At 44.5% G+C, this 22132-nt stretch overlaps 1 protein-coding gene across 1 annotated transcript in view; it reads right to left on the reverse strand.

The window, feature by feature from the left end:
• The window catches only part of ppfia2 (PTPRF interacting protein alpha 2), a 176327-nt gene that overhangs the window by 25450 nt on the left and 128745 nt on the right, over positions 1-22132 (reverse strand). The window contains exons 6-13 of the mRNA XM_086201844.1: positions 19405-19506; positions 15515-15679; positions 14246-14320; positions 10284-10394; positions 6180-6401; positions 3553-3699; positions 1145-1279; positions 442-525 (exon numbers count right to left, since the gene is read on the reverse strand). Of these exons, the coding sequence (XP_086057970.1) occupies positions 442-525; positions 1145-1279; positions 3553-3699; positions 6180-6401; positions 10284-10394; positions 14246-14320; positions 15515-15679; positions 19405-19506 (1041 nt within the window). The remainder of the gene's footprint in view (positions 1-441; positions 526-1144; positions 1280-3552; positions 3700-6179; positions 6402-10283; positions 10395-14245; positions 14321-15514; positions 15680-19404; positions 19507-22132) is intronic.

Consider the following 22132-nt stretch of genomic DNA (forward strand, 5'->3'; position numbering starts at 1 on the left):
TGAGCTTCTGATCTGATTTTTGTGAGACTCTGTGGAAGAGTGGAGCCTGAGCTGAGAATGAAACCCGTGAAACTTTGGGGTAGATTCTAATCACACAGCGAAATCTGCACTTTTCCTTGCTTTGGCAGACGTCTGCACTCCGAGAGCTCACATAGCTGAATTCAGCAAAACACTATCAGGCTGAGTCTTATGAAGTTTGGTGGAGGAGAGAGAACTCTTTACATTTTGGGTTGTGGATCCAGACGTTTTCATTCATTTCTCAGGAAATTATTATATTATCACACAGGCCGCGGCTCCCTATGGAGTGCCCTCATAGCTGGTGAACTGTGCCTGAGTCAAATTTCGCCGGTGACAGAATCACACACTCTTCCATCATTCACAGTCGTCTCAAGCTGTCACTCTGCTGTGGCTGCCTGGCACGACGCCCCCGCAGTGACTCACCCGTAGCAGTTCCTGGTTCTTCTCCTCCAGCTGGCATTCCAAGTGCCTCATACGCTCCTCAATGCTTCCGTGACGTTCTTCCGCCTACGGATGGATCACAGCACAGACAAGACAAAACTGGGCACAATGACGTGTATCTGACAGCCTAGAGGGCAACAAAGAGAAGCCGAGACAACGACACAAGCTAAAGCCTCTACCCCAAACGTAAAGATGGAAATCTATTGTTTTTAAGCATAGGGCACAGAGCTTATTGAAACAAAGAGTGATAGGGTAGATGGAGGCCACCAAAAGCCAGAATGAAAGAGGAAGAGAGCTGCTTCCAGCACTGCCAAGTTACGAGCTCCAGCCAGAAGTGCCATGCAGCTGTCCCATGGTGGTAGAAGAGCCACAGCAGATCCCAGTGAACACAGTTGCCACAAAACAGTAACAAGAATGAAGTCTGTTCTCTACAGAGTCGGCAGTAGCTGTGATGCCCTGGGAGACTACCTTCCTAAGAATGGAGTTCATGTCTTGGAGTTTAGCTTCCATAACAAAGTGATAATCATCGAGGGAGGAAGAGGAGCTGGAGTCAGACTATGTGGCCGAGGAAGAGGAGAGGGACATGTTGAAACATCATGATATGACACCATGTGCACACTTACACATCTAGAGAAGGGGAATCTGAGGGAATGTGCATATGTTGAATTGTGGGGGGCGCGGCTACCTTGGTGAGGGCCGCTATCCTCTGGGCCAGTTCAGCCTCCACCTCCGGCAGCGTCTCAGCTTTCCTCATGGTCTGCTGGAGCTTCTGCTCGGCGAGCTCCAGCCTCTCCTGTAGCTGCCTGTTCTTCTCCTCCATCTGGAGGCCGACACAACACACACACACACACACACACACACACACACACACACACACACACACACACACACACACACACACACACACACACACACACACACACACAAACAATGTCAGGTTTGGTCCAGTAACTGGAAGCAAATGTATCTGCCTGAATTTGCAGCCATACCAACAATTCATGGGCTGCATGAAGCAGAACTGTTGTAATCACTGGTAAAGAACCATGAAGGGTGTTTGGGTTTACACCATTAAAATATCAAAAATGTATGGAATAATGAATAAACTGGCCTTTTATCTGGAGGCTGTTTACAGTGTCATATTTATATTTTCCTGACGTCATTAAAAGATCCAGTGTGAGAGTGAATCCCTCCACCAGTATTTGGGATTTTTCTATTTTTTGAGCAGAGCCTGCTGAACCGGTGGAAAATAGAATCCCAGATATCCGTCTTTAGTGGGAGGTGCGGCGACTGAAGGCTCTGGCTTGGTGCCTCCACCCGTCTTCAAAATAGCTCCACAGCAGAGCGAGAATAGCTGCAGCTCTGCTCTGCCAACAGTGACATCGGCTATTTTTACTCAGCTACGTACCGGCATTTATCCTGATAATTATAGAGACTGAAAGCCGGTATTCTTCTGTTGCAGGTCGAGACCTCCCTCCCCCCTCCTGCGCAGGATGCTGGTGACCTTTCAGACTTGTTTTCAGGGATGGTTTGGCAGCCTTCACAACGTGATTCTTTGCTCCATCAAGCATCAGGCCTGGAAGCTCCATGTGAGATTATTAGAGTAGAGAGGGCCGGGGTTCTGATGGGCTGAATCCTCTGTTCTTGAATCACCTTCCCACCGGTGGTTACCGTGACACTGGGTTTTTTTTTTTTTTGCTTCTCCCTCGGTGCCCTTCAAACAAGCCTTTCATGCCATTTTTATCACAGTTTCATCCTCTTCAACAAAGCTTGAGCAATGCATCTGCAAACAGATCCCGGTGCTCCAGTGCTGGCACAAGTGAAACGAAGTGTTACTAGTGTGTGTGTGTGTGTGTGTGTGTGTGTGTGTGTGTGTGTGTGTGTCCTACAGAGCCCAATCCACACACATCTTGACATGTTTCAAATAGTCGTATCAGATACAATGCCATTCTGGTAATGTTGCATTTCTACCAGCCTATTAATTGCTGGAGGAAATCCTGATTGGCAGTGGGTCTTATTTCACTTCCACTTGAGGAAGAGGAAGATAAAAAAGAACAAATTAGCAATGTTGTTCTTTTCTTTTTTTCTTTTTTTTTTTTGAAGCCATAAAATGCGCCGCATGTGGTGGATATTGAGATGTATTCATACTCAGGAGTGCTGCATCAATATATCCGCGATTCAGCTGCAGCTCTAATCCAGTTGTCTGGATTGATAAAGCGCCTCATACGTTTAGGAAGTGTGTTTGTACGTGGTACGGCAGCGGTTAAAGTCAAAGTGCTACGTTTCCAACAAATGCTACTCTCTCTACAGAGCTTCAGAGTACAAATACATGAGAACAGCCTGTCCTACATCATTTACTAGTTTCTGACTCTCGGACAGAATGAAAAACTGTCAAATTCAGCCAAAACGACTGTACCTCAACCGTATCTCCACACTGATGAGGCTCTCACGGTTGCTTGGAGATAAAGTAAAGAGTAAATGTTGCTGAAGAGGATGTCTGAGAGAATCTGCATCTCTGGGCCACTTCTCTTCACAGCAAAGCCTCTACATCGTCTCCTCTGGTCATACTGGTTCTGATTGGTATTCATTGCATCTTTCCAGAGCTCAGCTGGCGCTTAAGCCCGCGCGAGGGAAACGTCGCTCAATCTTCTACGGCTGTGAAATTTATCTAATTGGCTGCAATGAATCTCAAAGAATCCTGAAAGGGAGAATAAATGCGCTCCAGTGTTTGATCAGACATCATCGAGCCACGTGCATCTGCTCCAAGTAAACTCTTGAAGACACAAAGTCCTTCTCCAGTAATAATTTCCTCTGACATTATTTGACAGAATGTCAAGATGTTTTCTCATTACCAAACCTCTGTGGAACAGCTGTTACAGGCTCTGCTAACTGACAGGAACTATCCATCACACACAAGCAGCTGTGAGCATTCCCCGAATCTGGTTACACTGTCAGAAAAATGTCTGGTATTTCACTTAGAGTGGTCCTGTTTCGGCTGCCACCTGGACCTGAAGAACTCTGTTTGATTAAAAAAAAAAAACTTGATTAAATACTTCTAAATGAATGTCTGTGAAGCAAACTCTGGGTTCTACGGACCTGTCTGAGGAAGGCCTCCTTGTTCGCCAGCTCATTCTCCAGTTTGTCGTTGATGTCGTGCACGGAGGTGGACTCTCGCTGGGCGCTCAGGTAGCGTTTCTCCAGTGTGACGATCCGTTCCTCCATGTCCTCCTTCTGACACATGGCCTGCACGTAACAGATATTATTAAGAAGTATGCTTTGTAATCATAGTTAAGCATTTTTACGAAAAACTTTGTTTTCTCTAAACTTCCCTAAAATGAGCACGTTTTGTAAGATCTTGCAACCAAAAAAACATCTGCGGCTCTTATAGCAGTTGGTAAATTCAGAAAACACATGCTGGGCACATTCATTTTCATGATTAATATTTGCACGTTTGTGACTGGTGTTGAGAGTTTTCATATATTTAAGCAAAACTTTTCATGTGTAGCATGACACTGAAGCTAACTAGCGACTGTCAAAACTATAGCTAACTAGCGCTTGGGGCCCTATTGAGACTTTAAAGCATCGCTTCACACATGTCGTGTAATTAGCTGTTCACATAAACACAGTTAGATGTTGTGACCTTCAAACATGTTTATTCTTCCCTGTGTGACTTTTTGTTAACCCCATATTAAACGTAAGGGCAGACACATATTAGCTTGATGCTAACAGTGAATTCCTGCTAACTCCAGACTGCAGGTAATGGCAGATGCATATTAGCTTGAAGCTAGCGCTGACTTCTTGCTAATTGCAGATTACAGGTAGCGGCAGATGCATATTACCTTGAAACTGAAGGTGACTTCTTGCTAACTCCAGTTTACAGGTAATGCAGACATATATTAGTTTCAAGCTAAAAGTGATTTAATGCTAACTCCAGTTTACTGGTAATTGCAAACGCATATTAGCTTGAAGGTAACAGTTACTTAATGCTAACTCAAGTTTACAGGTAATGGCAGACGCATATTAGCTTGAGGCAAACAGTTACTTAATGCTAACTCAAGTTTACAGGTAATGACAGACGCATATTAGCTTGAAGGTAACAGTTACTTAATGCTAACTCAAATTTACAGGTAATGGCAGACGCATATTAGCTTGAGGCTAACAGGGACGGACAGACTGATTGCTAAGCATAGCATCAGCTCAAGAAGATGTGGATTGTGCGCTTGAGAGTATTTTGGACAGCTTTGCAGTTGTTATCGCTCAGTCACCATTAGCTTTAAGCTAATGATATGTGTCAGGTGTGTTTAGCATTCTGGATTCACCAAGAGGTCTTTGTAGTTCATGACACATAACAGTGAGCACTTGAAAGGGTTAACTATTCTGAGTGACCCACGATGATCTCTCTGCAACTTCAGAAAGCAAAAAAAACACACATTTTAACCAAATGTGGTATTATTCTTCGTATTTCCTGAAGGAGAATTACAATGTCAGTGATCGAAATGAATAAATAAATGAAAATCAGCTGACACAATGGACAGCAAAAATCAAACATGATGAGGCCACCGTGGTTCATTTCCGTTTAATTTTGCATGTAGCTGTCATAAAAACTCAAAACACACAAAAACAAATATTGCATTTGCATCTGGGGCGGCGAAGCCAGATCTGATTGTCTACTGAGACGCACGCGGAGGTGTGTTGTCATGCAAAATGTGAATTCACTCATTCAGTTTTCCGCTTGACAACAAGATCACATCTTAACACCAGGTCTGACCGAGGCCTAACCTGCTGCTCTGACTCATGAGCGTACAGTAGCGCTATTTCCTACCACTACTTCGACGGCCATCTTTGAATTTAGCCTTTATCTTGATTTCAGCTACACTTTGGATAAAACCTGTCCAAAACTTCCTAAATAATTAAAAACTACCTCTTACAGCTAGCAAATAACTTTTCGTGACAAGCCCAAACACAGTTACAAGTACACAAAAAAAAACCTCCCGGTTTGATTAGCACTGCTACTTATAATCTACAGGAGAAACAATATCACAGCAAATAAAAATGACAATCAATAAAGGGAGAAACACACAGCTTGGATCTTTTATCTCACGCTGCCGTCGTAAAACGAGGCCCCCCGCCCATCCCGATGGCGACATTATCTCTGTGAATTCATTTCCTGAGCGGCAGAACGCACATGCGGATTGACAAGCACACAGAAAATAGTACATGCCGCTCTCCGAGAAGGCAGCGCCGTCTAATAACACGCGGTAGGTTCGATGAGGCCGTGTTCTCCGGTCCGGCCAGCGCCAGCAACAATCAATAGTCATTTCAGCCCAGGGCTGTGGGGGGATCAGCGTCTCTTCACATCCAGTCCACTTCAGCGGCAATCAAATCGCATGGACATATATTGAATGGGCCGATGATTGGACTCTTCAATAGCCGATTTATGACACAGATATTCCTACATTCTCAAGAAAGTGTCCTTTAACTCGCTGGTTTTTCTTATTTTTGCACGTCAAAAGTGTGTTTAACAGAGGGTTGGGTATCCTTGAGACGTCTTCGGGATATTTATAAGATTCATTTGTGTGTTTGCTACTTTAATAAGGGGTTTACAGTCGTAAAGAGAGAGAGAGACTGTATGCTAATAAGTGCTTTTTATGCCGCCGCTTTCTTTGATGTCTCTCTTGCTATTATTTTCCATCCACGGTGTGTGTTTGCGTCTGTGATGTTACCTCTTTGATGTCACGCTGGTACTTGTTGTTCATCTCCTCCGACTTGATGAGGTCCTTGCGAGCGATTTCCAGCTCCTGCTCCACCTCGGAGACCCGAGAGGAGAGGGAGGACATTCGCTCCTTCATCTGGGCCAACTCGTAGTTCTGCTTCTCCAGCAGGTCCTGAAGTTCCACCACCTGGCTCGCCTCGTGGGCCGACTCAAGGGACCCATTGGACAGTCGCTGGAGGAGAGGAAACAAATCACCATCCCGTAAACCTGGGAGTTTGAACCTTTCTAGGTTACTTTTGAAGTATTGTTTTTTTTTTTCCCCTGTAAGGAGCTCTATATGTCGAGGCTGCGCTCAGAGTTAATTTCACAAGCATTTATAAAAGCAGGAATTCTGTTCCTGCACCCTTACATGTTAAAACCATTTTGTTGTCATGTTTAAAAAAAATGAATAAAAAGAATCCTGTGGTGCTTCAAAATCATGGGGAAAAGAATGCATAAATATGCCTGAAAAAAATTACCAGAAAATATGTCAGGCGATAAATGAGTATTTGGAAGAAATTAATGGATATTAGATTACAATTTTTTTTTTAAATGACACAAAATATTAGCCAGAAACTACCAGGTAACTAGCAAGAATTTTGCTGCTCCCATGAGGAAAAAAAAAAAACCTGTCGGAGGAGGTTATCTACTACTACCGTTCTAGCTTAGAAATGACATAAATTTAAAAAAACATGTGAGACAACCTGGTTTTATGCACAATTTAGGGGGAAAAATGTATTAGTTTCCATTGAGAACTGCTAACTTGCAGTTGAGGTTGGTACACGGATAATGACAAAACCATATTTCCTGTTAATGTCCATGTTGTAACGGATAATTAACAACCCCAACGCATTTCTCCATTAAAATGAAGTTTAAAAAAAAACAAACAGCTATTTAATCCCTGTTTTGTTGAGTCATTTGCCCAAAAACGTGTTTGTCCATTAACTTTTTAGAGCTCCCCATTCGGGCTGAGCGCCCTTTGGTGAAAGACATTAAAGATACAGCACATAAATAATTCAAACCAACAAAGGAAGCATCACTTACATTTGCCTTTTGCGTCACTATTTTACCTTGAGGAGATATAATATATCTGGAAGCACTGATAGGCATAAATATAAATGTTTATATATATGTGTGTGTGTGTGTGTGTGTGTGTAATCTCCTGCTCTGTCTCTTCTCCTGCTTTGATTCTGGAAGGGAACAAAGACTGGGAGAAAATCACATGAGGATCATTTAGAGAAACGGCTTTGACACATGAATTGGTAATATGATTAGGTTTCGCTCACTTCTCGCTCTGTGCAGCTCCCCGGGTCTCTGTACGCGGTAGATTAATGAGGAGGTTGCAACAGAGGACCGACAAAACGCATCAGGAAACAACTTTATTATCACGACTAAATAACACATCCACTCCGGCAGCCCTGAGTGCCACTTCCAAATGACAAAGTTATTCTTTATGCTCAAATGTAATTTCAATAAAGCAGGTGGAAGTGGAGATTGAGGGAAATGGATGTCTTTATTCTGGATCTTTCGCCGGCTTTTCTGCTGTATCAGACCGGGCTGCCGATCCTCGGCCATCCATCTGTGAGGACAAACCTAATTGGGCCTCCAGGCCTGCTGCCTGTGATCAATGATTCACCCGAGCAGGGAACAGGACCAGGCCTAAACCACGCCACTGGTTTTAATGGCAGCGCTGCAGCACCGGACCGCCCTCAAACAGCAGAGGACCATTTTAAAAATGCAGCTCTTCTTTATTATAAAATGCATCAAGTGTCCCACTGATGATACATTATGCAACTGCAGCTCCCACTACTGTGCTCGTTCCACAGACCTGGAACATCGAGGAAGATTTTAAAAAAAAACAACTTTATGTAAACTTTCACTTAAATCAGGCATTCTTCTGCTTGGCTGGACTTCACCAGCTGGGATACGTGAGGACAAAAGTACATGGTAGTTTGGATTGGATTAACTAATGCTTTGAGGAACATGCAGACTCGGGCCACGCCTTATCAGGCTGTCCCAGAGGTGCCGTAAATAAATCACCAATATTGCCCCACTGTAGCTATCTTTGTCACGATTCAAGTGAGAGTTGTAATTTTACAGAGGAAAAGTACTTGTACACATCTGTATGTGTTTATTGTGGGCTTGTTGGATTGTTAATCCTGCAAGTATCACCACCTATATCGTTATTGAAGTTTTGGTTTTTAATTTAGTAGTTGACATATGCGTTTACACACTTCTCAATGCGGTACAATGTATATTTAATGAATATTTAAAGTACTGAAATGTGATCATTTCATTTAAATGATAATCCATCTCTAATGGGTGCCATAATTACTGATGAAAAAATAAAGAAAATATGGGAAAAAAAAGAAACAAGAGTAGTTAGTAAATGCTAATAACACTAGCACAGCTCATATTAAAGGAGCTATAACAAAGGTTGGTTCTATGTGCTTTAGAAAAGTGTTGCAGGTTTACTGAATAAATAATTAAAAGAAGCGAAGCAACAGGCTTCATCTGTCAGGCTTCGTCAGCTGGTTATCGGGCAGATGCTAACGTAATGCTAACGGTTTGAGAGCTGAAAGTGTCACATCTTCCCCTCTCGCTGGCCTCTTCCTACCTGTCACTCCCATGACAATACAACAGCAGCTAAAACCATCCATCCATCCATTTTCCACCGCTTATCCTGTTAAGAGTGGTGGGGGTGGAGCCTATCCCAGCACCCTTCAGGTGAGAGGCAGGGTTCACCCTGGACAGGTCACCAGTCCATGGCAGGGCCAACACATAGAGACAGACAACCAATGGCTCTCCCAGCCACGCCTACGGTCAATTTAGAGTCTGGATTAACCTGGTCCCCTCTTGATGTTTTTGGACTGTGGGAGGAAGCCGGAGTACCAGAGAGAACCCACGCAGGCACAGGGAGAACATGGAGACTCACACAGAAAGACCCCATACCCGAGCCGGGACTCGAACCTGGAACCTTCTTGCTGTGAGGCGACTGTGCCACAGTGCCGCCCCAGCTAAAACTAGCCTCACGCTAAAGCATGCTCCTGAGAATGATACATTTACACATCCTATTTCTTTCGCATGAAACAATTCATCATATTTCATCATCACACGCTTAATCTCTTCACTGTCAACCTGCCCCCCATCCCCCGACCTCCAGCAGCCTAGTAATAGCATCTCCATTGATCTGTCTCGGCAGGATGCCGATGCTGCCGTCTGCATGTAAATAAGATTCCTAGCGTTAGCTTTGAGCTTCACGGTCGGTCGTCCGGGGCTCTGATGCTCCTGACAGAACACAGCATCGGTCTCTAGCCGAGTGTGATCTCCTCGGTGTCGATGCGTTGGTCTTTAAATTAATAATCAGAGGGAGATTTTGTATTCAACTATGCAGGTGTGCATAATAGGAGGTTCCCGCAAGATTGGGTCACCTTCAGAGCGCCTGGAGTTAAATGTATGATCAAACCCTTTTTAATAAGTGTTAAATTGACAATTACCGCAGCAGGGGTGTGTGTGGCGTTTGTTAATTTAGAACCTCGCTTCACTGATAGCTAAAAAAAAAGAATTAAACACTGGAGTTTAAGTGTGTTAAGTAGCTGAAAAGCTCACCATCTTCCCCCTCCCCCCCGTCTGTGTCGGGAATGACACCTGCTGGGGTGATTGGGTGCTTGTCTGCAAACGAGAAGTCATGAACTTTCCCGGCTGTTCCTATTTTTGGCGGATAAGAGGTTCTGTGTTCCATCCCCGTCTGGGGTAGACTGATATTTCAGATAACTCCAAGTTTCCTGGACTTTTTTTTTCCTTCCATTTTTCAGGAATTTTGTCATACACACACCAGGCATATTTTTGATATTGACTGTCTGGAGGTTTTCACTCTGCGGAGAACCCTTCCAGTCGGGAAAGATTTTGATACTTTATTTCATATAAAGTCATCTCCAGCGACATTTTTTGACAGTGTGATGATGGATTTGAGTGTTTGCAATGCCAAGAAGGGAGATAACGTTTTTGTTCAGACGTGATTATGGTGTTCACTTTTGTACCTTGAAGAGGACTTCAGGCGCTGGCCCAGACTCACCTTTCCGTGGACCTTCTGTTGAGCCTCGCTACCCTCCAGGATGTCTTCTCCTCCCTCTCCCGATGCCACTTTTCTCTGGATGTGAGCATTCTGCTCCCGTAAGGCCACAATCTGCAACACAGAAAAATAGCAAAGAGGAGATGCTTAAAAGAAAAAGGGGCTGTGCTAAAAACGTTACACACCCGTGACTGCGTTCATCCGTGTGGCGACGTCAGCACCAAAGCACCAATACACAACTGTTGCAACCTCATGCAGCCATGTTTCTCTCTTATGCAACACTATTAAATTACAGCGTGTCCTGCTCCTTCTGGTGTAGCAGAAGCATGTGAGCACTGATACAATCACTGTAATTATCATGTTCAGAGGACACCTCCAGGAACTGTCCTGAAGTCATAATCCTGACCGACAACAGTCAATAGCGTCCCCCTTGCCAGACAACCGCGCGATGTCCTCACAACGGAGGACGAGAACTCAAAGCCCTGTGAGACTCGCTGGTGCCTTTTCCAAAACATGACTCTCCCAAACCTGAAACCTGTGGGAGTATGATAGTAATTTGCAGCACAGAAATATTTTAATAGACGCTGGCTTGCCATGAATCATCCGGTGATGGCGGTGGGGGGGCTGTGACTCAGCAGACGGTCTATAGGTATGGACAAGCTGTCAGCAGGAGCCTGGAGGGCTCAGCTGTGTTACCAGGGAGGTTTAGCTGACATGGCTTGGCTGTGAGATAAAAGCTCGTCTTGTCAGTCTGTCTTTTACTTCGTCAAGCAAATGTTAACTCACATGTGGTCGTATGCCGTGACTGAAAGGCTGTGATAAGTTTTTTTTTTTTTTTTTTAACTGTACTACGTCTGCTGAGTTGTGGCTCAGTAGTTGGGTGTATTTCGGACTTTCGTTGTACCACATTGAAAATGCAGGAACTGGCTTTCCTGCATTTTCAATGTGGTGCAACGAAAGTACACACTTGGCTAAGGTTATAATACATGTAATTAAATAAACACACCTGGCTTAGACACCAGGACAATGGCTGCAAATATCCCAACATCACAATTACGCGGTTATACACTAATTCCAGTGCGTTGCGTTTGGTGGTCACTCGTACAAATAGCAAATCTGGACAACCTGAACTGGTGACATCTAAGTTTTATTCCTGAAATCACCCCTGAATGAGTTTTGCGGCGCTCAAGGAAGTGACTCAAGTAAAATATGAAGAAAAGTTAATACCGAATTTGAAAACGCTCCTGTTGCATCACGTGTGGGGTTAAGGAAAAAGAAAAAAAGATCCGTTTTGCATTGAAACATTCACATCGAATCGAAGAGGCGGTAAATTGCAATAATTCTCTTCTGTTCCAGTCTATAAAATGGGGCGCTTGTCTACTGCTGATTTCATTCTAGTTTTAATATCTGGCACTGATTTGGCGCCCTAAAGTCACATGACATGGAAACAAAGGAAAAGAAAGAAGCATTCTGCTGGATACGGGGAGGAGGGGGGGGGGGGGGTGAATTTCTTCAAACTTTACTTCAAGGGTCCGTCATTGTCTTAAGTGTTCGTCTCAAAGTTCAGCTTAAGTTCAAACTTTACATTTATTTTGTTTTTTGCAGAACGCAGAAGAGGTCCAACTTGACAACTTTTGACTCCAGGCAGTTTTCACCATTTATTGTAGCCTAGCATGTCCTCAATAGTATTCATAAGAAAGGCTGGGGGAAGACTGGCTTGCTCCCAAGGAAATGCAGTATATTTTGGTTAAAACGAACATTGCGGTAAACCTGAGGGTGTCCAGTGTCTGCTGATAAAAGACACCATACTTACAAGTGTCTCTGGCTGCTATTGACTCTGGTTTAACGCCGGCGTGCATTCACTGTCATCAAAGAGGGAGTCGCTGTTTATTTCTTTAAAGTGGAGATGGAGAGACACTTATCTCTCCTCGACAACAAATGGACATAAAGTCAAGCCTAAGAAAGTCATCGACGACAGTTCTTTGGCTGCTGCCTTCGCTATGTCTCTGTTCATTACTCCCAGCGAGGGTGTGATTATGCCTCGGTGCATTATTCTCAGGTTGTCTGTGATTCATCCAGCTGAGAGATCAAACGCTAACACAGCCCCTGACATAAAGGCAACGCAAATGATGAACGGAGCGCCGAGGATGCAGCTCGAGCGCTGAAATTAGAGAAAGGAGAAGTTTGCCAGACGCAGAATGAACGAAGCTCCTATTATTCACTGTTTGATGTTGTTGATCCACCTTTCATCAAAGGAAAGCCTCTGAAGAAAAGGAAGAAAAAGGACAAGATGCATATTTACTGCTCACAATCGCAATGTTGTTGTTTTTTTTTTAAAATTTCTTCTTCTTTCGGCACATCTGTTTAAACTCAGAGACACAGATGTCATAACAGGTTCGCGCCTTGCGTCATTTTTGCTACGGATCCCCAGCTCCTAGGAGTTGTCTTCTATTGTTAAGTCATTAAATAAGTAAAATAAAAATCAACGCAAGAGTTTTCCGTCATTTCAGGGTGTTAGCGTGCACTTAAAATACTGATATTATCAATTTAATCTTTTAATCAACGGAAGTCAATAGGAAATTGGGTGCCGCCCAGTGAACGGGGCGTGGTCTGCTAAAACTAACAGTCGTTGTCACGGAAACAGAGAGAGGACAAAGATAATGTTGAGAATGTTTTGTTTTATCGCATCCAATGAATGCGGGAATCCGCTATCCCTGTTTCAAAGTCAAGTCAGTTTTATTGTTATGACATCGAAAAGGTAAACAACATCGGTGGTGCAGCCACTCAGACACCCGGGGCTGGATGAGGTCAAAGGTCGGTGATTTCATCAGGCACATCTACGTTGTGTAAACCGCCACGAGGAGAAGGAACTCATAACAGACCGCCATCGCAAATCAATTACTGCCTCCCGGTGCTGCCCCCCCTCCCCCCCGAGCCTCTGAGGTTGGACGGTTCTGATGGGCAGAGCCTCTGTAACGGCCTCTTCTCAAGCCTCAAGGCCCAATCACTCATCTGTCGACGCCTGCAGTGTTAACCATTTACGAGGAGACGCCGCACAGATGTAGCGGGCCGCTCTTTCTAGCCTCGGCGGCGTGACGGGAGAAGATTCTTCGGCTCTGCACCGAGATGTCTGTCAAATACTTCACAGTTCAGTTAAAAGGTTTCTGAAGTTGTCAAAAAAGAACTGACAGGCAGCACATTATTTATTTATTTATTTTTTTTCTGCTCAGCAATTCTTTTCTCGACTCTTCTTGGATTCGGAGCGACTCCAGCATGTTTACCTCCCAGCCTCTCCTCACCTTGCCAGATGTTTTTTTTTTTGGGGGGGGACCAACTTGCACCATCATTAACACACAAACATGCAGCCTCCCTCTGCTTCCTCCCATCTCTATTCCTGTCTTCCCCCACCTGCCCTCCTCTCTTCTGTCCTCCCACATCCCAGCGCCGCCCCCCCCCCCCCCCCCCCCTTCACTCCCTACTGACTCTTATTCTGGTCCTGAGTGTCAGACGGGCATGTCTGACAGGCTGTGAAGTGCCAGCCTGAGGACTGTTCTCAGCTGGAACAGAACCATCTGCAGCGTGCGGGAGCTGCTCTGGTGCTGCTGCGGGCCCGAGCCCGGAGGCTGAGGAGTGTCTGCTCTCGTGTCAGCGCCGTGCTTCAGCCACTCATGTGCACAGTCTGATGTAGCGCTGCTCCGTCTGAGTTGAGCGGGCCTGCAGACGTCTTTCCGGCTGTAACTGGACGTGTGAACAGACTCGCTGCATCTTGGATGTACAGGCACCAAAAGGAAAATTCTGGTATTTTGTTAAAAAAAACAAAAACTTTTGTTTTTGCACCCTGGTCTTGTACATTTGTAGTACAACAGCCATTATGTAAGAAATGTCTGTTCGTCCGTTCATCCGTCAGCATTCAGGACAAAATGAAAACAAAGCACGTTATAAATGAGAGTAAATTGCGTTGGTACCTCCTGATTGGCTGCTGTAAGCTCCTCCTCCAAGGCAGAAACCCTCTCCAGCGACACCCGTAGTCTCTCTCTCACCTGAAACATATAAATAAACACACATCGTGACACTTTTATATCAGTATGACTGATAAAACCTGCTGCCGCCCTCCACCCCCACTCCCTCCCCATCTTCTCCCCCCTGAGCTGCACCGTTATGCTCCTCTACAGCTTCAAAGTAGGAACATGAGGCTTTCATTGCTTTTTAAAGCGTCACCGGTTGCTGGGAGGAGATTCTCCTCCTACACCTCTGGTTTCTGCTGTGAACTCCTCTCCTCGGGTTCGCCGCGGCTCCCACAGGGGGCCGACCCAAGGATCAGAAGTGAGCCACAGTCCGAGTCCGGATGGCCTCCCCCTCCCTTCCCTTCAGCTGCCCAAGACGGCTTTTATTCCCTCAAACAGCGCGACGTGCTTTGTACTGGAAATGGCTGCTTTTGGAGGAGAGGATGAATGGATTATAGGGGCAGTGACATCACACACAGGCTCCTAAACCAGGAGGTCGTGAGGATGCTGGTTCAGGCATTTAGAGGTCAAAGCAGCAGCAGGAAAATACAGCTTACACTCTGTGGGCAAAAATATAATAGTCATAAATATTGTGTCACTCATGACTGACTGAAAAAAAATACTAAAATGCACAAATTGAACTAAATATTTACTCAGCAGCTGATCGGGAGCGCGAGATGCACCTTTCTACTGAGGGCTGCAGGCTGCTGAGTGTTGAATTTCTGGGTCTCTCGTCTCAGAATCAGTGGGTTTGCAGCTGAATGTCTGTGGTTAATACGTGTTTAAGACATACGTGCCATACCGAGCTGTCACGATCGTTGCTCCGCCCCCTCTGCCTCTACAGGGAGCAACGCGAAAACAGAACAAGGGGAATGTACTTCGTAAAAGGATCATGCTATTCCTCCTTTAACAGGTGCCCTAAATGAACAGGTGCTAGGAAGGCAACCAGGACCCCCATCCACCCACTCAGCTTCCCACCTGCAGACACGGCTCATTTGTCGGTACAGACGCCCAAACAGGTTGGAGGCAACACCGCCGCAGCAGGCGACCCCTGCGCAACATAACAGCGTCGTTGCAGCGATGCGCCCGTGCCCCTTCAGCATTTTCACAATCCCATTAGCTCTTAGTCGAGGGATGCTAACTTCTATAACATCCTGCAAAAATGCCATCTTCCTTGCAGCAAACGCAGTGCAGCGTCTCATGTGAGTAAAACGGTGGAGGCGCACGCACCTTCTCATCCAGGGCTTTATGGTGTTCAAACAGGGACTTGAGCGCTTTGAGGACCTCGACTTCACTGGAGACTCCCGAGGGAGACTGAGCCTGCCTCTTGACCACCGTCATCCGCAGCGACCGCTCGTGTCTGGACACCAGGCACTCGAGATGCTCCAGAAGCAGCTGAGGAGAGGACACAGGAGACATCACTGCCACCACCACCACCACCAACACCACCACCACCACCATCATCATCATCATCATGGGTGTGACGGAGAATTTAGAATAAGAAAAGGACTTCATGCAATGTGGCGAAGAAACATAAGTAACAGCACACCAATGACTGTGAATACACAAGTAGAAACACTAACTGGAAGAGAGAATACCAGCCAGGCTGCAGAGATAAAACGTTACTCAAAGCAGAGTTTTATTGCATGTCTGTGGGAGATAAATGTGACACACACGGATGAAGCGGAACTTGAGAGCTCTAACGAGAGAGTCAACTAACACCTATAATTTAGTGAGATATAAGACCTCATATTGGGAGCGACGGCCTCTTCTCTTCCAATAAAAGCTGCAGTTATTATTCTGGTGAGCATCAGTCAAGTATGTATCGAAAATCTGAGATATAAAAAAGGATGCTGCGGTGAATCTGGGAGGCTTAAAGGGTTTACAGGAGGCTGCAGGAGATAAATGTCGGGTGCAAAGACGATGTATTTACTTTTATGCTGGGTTTGGCGAGGTGTCATCACCGTCACACACAGTAAGATATCATATATCCAATTCTATAGGGGCTGCGTCTGTAAAGGCATCATCTTCCAGGCAGCGCTACGGTGCCAAATGAAGTAACAAACGAAGGCAAAATTCCACCCTTAACTCGATATAATCAATAGTATAAAGTCTGAGTTTGCAGCTTCTAGCTTCGTGCGACTCCAACTTCGGAAGAGACACAATCAATAATATTTCGAGCCCCTTCCTCGTGTCCGCCATCACAGCAAATCTACTGGGTTTTTTTTTTTGTTCTTCCTGCAGATGTGGCTGACAAATTTTCAACAGAAAGCCATTTACCAGTCAGAAGTGCTCCAGATCTCCGCAGGAGTGGATGATAATGGATGGAAATACTGCACGAGAATGAGAGGCTAAAAAAAAGGACCTGGTCCAGGCGTCTACAGGGCCCTGGAGGGGCCATAGAGAGGAAACACAAGAAATACAATGGCAGGGGACAGAATACTGTCTCTTATGGAGCCACAAGATACTGTATAGCTTTGTAGCCCATCAGACATAACTTGTTCCCTCAATGAAATAGTTTTGAGCATACAAGGTATAACTTGTTCCCTCAATTTAATACATTTGTGGCCATAAGATAAAATGTGTTCCCTGGATTTAGATGTTGACGCCACAAGATCTAAACCTCTTAAACCTCAATGTGATCAATCTGCCACACGACATATCACTCATTCTCTTAATGTAGCCATTTTGACGCCACAAGATATAATTTGTTCCCTCAATGTAGTTATTTTAAAGCAACAAGATATCACGTTTTCCCCCAAAATAATCAATAATTTAATTGTGGGAACAAGTTATATCTCCTTGGCATGGAATATCGAGGGAACCCTGTTTTATCTCCTGGCAGCAAAATAATGAAATTGTGGGAACAGTTAATATTCTATGGCCATGAAAATTTGTAAATGAGGGAACAAGTTTCATCTTGAGGCTGAAAACATGTACATTGAGGGAACAAGTTATTTCTTGTGGGCACTAATTAAATAAATTGTGGGATCATGTCCTATCCTGCGGCAATTAATTATTTGAAAAGTTATGTCCTTAAATTCATTAAGTTGAGGGAACAAATTGTATGTCATGGTCATGAGATCTTTAAATTAAGGGAACATGTTATATCTTTTGGCCACAAATTTATTAAGTTGAGGGAACAAGTTGTATTTAGTGGCCATGAAATAATGAAACTTAGGGAACATGTTACATCTTATGGCCACAAATGTATTTAGTTGAGGGAACAAGTTGTGCGTCATGGCCGTGAAACAGCCAAACTGAGGGAACAGCAGTTAGGTTGTGGACTTGAAAACTATATTGAGAGAACACATTATTCCTCTGGGTGAAAAATTGTTTAAATTGTGGGAACACGTTCAGTTTTCTGCCCACACACTGTGAATATTTCTCTTTCTTGGCCACTCCGGGGCTCCGTAGACTTCCACCGTAGCTGGAAGAGTTTAATCGGTTGCATTGTCTGGTAAAAGTGTTTCTCGGAGCTCCACCAGCAGGCAGCGTGTCGACATACATTCTCCTGCTCACTCAACAAAATGCCCACTGCTGAGTCAATACATCAGTGAATGTTTACCCTGGGTTCTGCCTTAGGTAGCGCCTTCAGAATAAGAGGAGACAACAGCTGCCGTCCCCTCCTGTTGGCTGCTACATATTTATCATCTTCTCTGTTGCGTTCCCTCTTCCCGTCTTATCTTGTCTCTGCACCACTTCTGAGTTTGTGAATTTACATGCATGTCATTTGCTTTCAACTCCTTAGTCCGCTGACTGCCTGCACATGCCTTAGAAGATTTAATTATAAACTGTAAAGCCCTACCAGCGACCAAAACAAGATTAATTAAAGTTTGTTTGGTAATTGCCCGTCGAAGGACTTGAGGTGATAATAAAGTGAGAGAGTGAAAATGACTTTGTCTGTCCCTGTTCAGGCTGCCTCGTCTCCACCTCGTCTTTTTTTTTTTTTTTTTTTAGTGTTTGTCAGTCTTTTTGCTTCTACCCTGACAAAGATAGTGCAGGACTGTAAATCCGCACTTAATCGGCCCTGGAATAGAAAACAGAGTCTTATCTGTCAACAGCAGAGCGCGCTCACTTTTAAAGTTTTTCTTTTTCTTTGACTGAAGATACGCGACTTCAGCTCCGTAAAATCAAGTTGATCCTCTAATATATATATTTTTTTAAATTTCTTCTTCTTCTCCTCCTCCTCAAATACTTGGACACTGCAGGGCATCCGTGCCATTTGGAGTTGACTTTACCATTGAGATGCCATCCATGTGAAGTAAGCAGAAACGCGCTCAGGCAGAACACGGGAAGTTAACGAGGTACGTCTCTGCACTGGAATCAGAGCGCACGTGCTTGCTTCAGCGGCTCGACTGCCTTAAAACCGAACCCCCGGACAGCAGAAGTTTCCTGGGGACGTTGCGTATCGCTGAGTGCAGCAGGCTTGGCTTTTTGACCCAGATATGGCAACAAGTTTTTGTTTTTTTTTTGTGTGTGCTTTTTTTTTTTTTGATGACAAGATAAATTCAGCCTCAGTCAGGGAATTTTCCTGTTATCACGCGAAAACACGTCTTCCTTCTCGAGATAATAGCCTAACAAATTCATTTGTAAAATGGCCACATACCTGGCTTACATGATGAAGTAAAGAAGAGCTGTACTTGCAGTTAAATTCTTTTACTGAAAGACAATCATTTTCCTGGAGCACTGGGAAAACTATTCAAAACGGTGATGATCGTATCTGTGAATTTTGCACGTGATAAAACGCAGCATCAGCATCATTTCCTCTAAGGCGCATCTTTGACAAAGTGTAAGGAGTAGATCTTGCGCTCATCTTCACCCAAAGACCCCTGGATGTTCCCTCCACTAATTACTCCTGTCTTTTATCCCCACACACAAACACACACACACACACACACACACATGCGCGCACGCACACACGCACACACACACACACACACACACACCCTGGTTCAATTAAGTTCCTCCTCCTTTCATTTATGTGCATCTATGCACATTTAAAATATATTTCCCAATAAAAATAGCAATGGTCGATACGTAAAGATGGATACAGATTCTGCGTGTGTGTGTGTGTGTGTGTGTGTGTGTGTGTGTGTGAACGTGCATCGTGACCTCACCCTGGTGTTGTTCCTCTCAGCTTTCAGCTCCGAGATCTCCTCCTCCTTCTCCAGCAGCTGCTCCCTGCAGGCGTTCAGCTCCTTGGTCAGCGCCGCAAACTCCTGAGCAACAATAAAGAGAAGGGGGTGACGGGTCAGCGTCGCATTATTCGCTGCAACAGCACTCCTTTGTTGGGCGGTGCAGTGATGCAACAATGCAGCAGAAGTTGTAAGATGGCAGATTGTTAGAAAAAAGTTAAACACACATATATATATATATATATATATATATATATGTATGTGTGTGTGTGTGTGTGTGTGTGTGTGTGTGTGTGTGTATATGTATATATGTATATGTATGTATAAATGAATCACATTACTTCTAATTACAGAAGAAAGAGTCATTCAAGACACATGAGGTCACAGCCAGAGCCAGAGGTCAAAAATAATTCCAGAAAATAAATATGATGGACTAAGAATAGACCAGCCTTGGCTCTACATCTGGGTGAAAAAAGGCCCAATCCATTGGACAATGGAGGGGAAAGGATTGGATGGACTGATTGTAATCTGAGGATAAAAATGGATTGACCCATTCTGGGGAGGGGGGAGGGGAGTGTAGTGGGCTTAGACATCCTGGATGACAGCACATGGGAAGAAGGGAGTGTGTGTGTGTGTGTGTGTGTGTGTGTGTGTGTGTAGTAGTAGTACTATAAACCCAGCTGAGAGCACAGGGTGTGTGTGATGGGAGAGGCCAGCGTTTGTACTGCATCAGAAAGGCAGAACGTAGTTTTAGTCGGTCAAGTGTAGATTTTACACACTGAAAAATACACATAAATATTGTAAATGTGAAAAATTAGTTTGTCATTAATTTCAATGCATTTAGAAAAGCCCATAAGTCATAAATTTAGACATTCTTTTAAAAAAAATGGAGCTTATTCAAGTCTCCAACTTCTGTTTTGAGCATTTACTCTTTTGAAAACTGTAAAAGCACCTCAAGCGAGCTGCTGCGATACTCCAAAACACCGTGATGGAAACACGACGACTGTTGTTCTTTTGCCGTGGCAAGAAAAATCAGAAGGAAAATGAGAAAAGGGAGAGCAGGCAACCGGCAGAAGAGATGAGGAAAAAGAAGAGAGAGAAAAATAATGAGGAGGAGTAAAAGAGTTTGGAGGACAAGAGCCAGATATCAGCTCAACAACGTGACCTTTACCTCACCCAGAATCTCTAAATGTTTGAGTGGCTAAGCTACATTTAGCAAGTTTGGGCTCTAAAAATAGAAGCAGCAGCACTAAGACGAGAGCTGTTATGTCTTAGTGGAGAGGGATTTGTGTCGGACAGAAACAGCAGCAACACCCGACTGCTCTCATCCACCAGACCAGGATCCCTGCTCCCTCTCAGACACAGAGATCGAAACAGGCATGAACACACAGCCACCGATCACCCCCAGATCACCCCCTCCCACTCACGCCGTCCGAGGAGGAGACACCACCTGTCTCAAACCTCTGTCCCTGACGCCTGGGCCTGAAGACAGGCACCTGTGAGCGGACGTGTCTTTGGAGCAGCTCGTGTCAGACGGGTACAAAGACACACGCGTCTCTGATGTGACTGACGTGCCGGGAGGGTCGCTGCTGCATTCTCATTGGAAAAGTGGGAATTTGTTTGATTGTATTTTTTTTTTCTATTCCTGCAGGAAACTGAGAGGTTCAGTGTATCTGAGTAGCGCTGGGAGAACCGGCGTTAATATCTGATAACTAAATTTATGTTTATGGACACCGCAATCATCACCACCGTCTGCGTTCTGATGCAGTTGCTCACATGTGCTGAAGCTCCCAAAACGCATCGGAATAAAGGTTCATTTTTTCACCACATAGGTCTGGTTCCACTTATAAAGGAAACGGTGGAAAAAATGGTGCTGAACTTTACTGTTTTTTTTTTTTTTTACAGTAAAATGAAAGTACAGAAATGTATTTTCAGTAAAGTATCCTAGCAACCCTGCTGCCATTACTTTACTGTTAATGTATATAAAATTGGTTCTACGTGTGTGTGTGTGTGTGTGTGTGTGTGTGTGTGTGTGTCACAGTCTTTGAAATAAACTAACAACTTTAAATGCCTCGTTTGAGACTGCTGTTGCTGAATTATAATTTCCTCTTGGAACAATAATCAATGACAGATCGTTCATTTTCTTTAAAGGACGAATCTTTGAACGGCTCGTCTGGGTGGATTCAGATTGAATGATGATTCCGCGTTTGAAAAATGCCGGAGGACTGTTGTTTGCTCGAATCGTTGAAGCGACTGCGTTTTCTTCTTTTGTAAACGTATTTGAATGAAGCATTTTCTCAATCCACGGGCACTTTATAGTTGAAAAGATGAATCACCAAATGGAGCTACGGAGAGATGAAAACAATTATTAATTTGAGCCGTATTAGCGTCACATTACGGATACTTGCTGCCGGCTAAATAAAAGCGGTGATCTGTCGGTATGAGTGCACGTTCTAATTCAGACTCTGTGCACCATCCGCCCTTCAGGAGACAAGGACAATAACTCACCCCCCCCCCCCCCCCCCCAGGGAAGGTGGCAATATTGTGTCTCCAAGCTTTCGTAGCGAAACAAATCCTTAAAAACCTTCCACAGAGGGACAAATCCCCCGCACAATGACACCATACACTGAGGAAATCCCTTAATTACTACTAAATCTTACTCTGCCTTGTGAGCAACGACTTTGAAAAAACAAAAAACAAAAAAAACAAC

This window comes from Aulostomus chinensis, chromosome 4, assembly GCF_037954235.1.
Source record: "Aulostomus chinensis isolate RoL2024-O1b breed Wild chromosome 4, RoL_Achi_v1.0, whole genome shotgun sequence".
Lineage (NCBI taxonomy): Eukaryota > Metazoa > Chordata > Actinopteri > Syngnathiformes > Aulostomidae > Aulostomus > Aulostomus chinensis.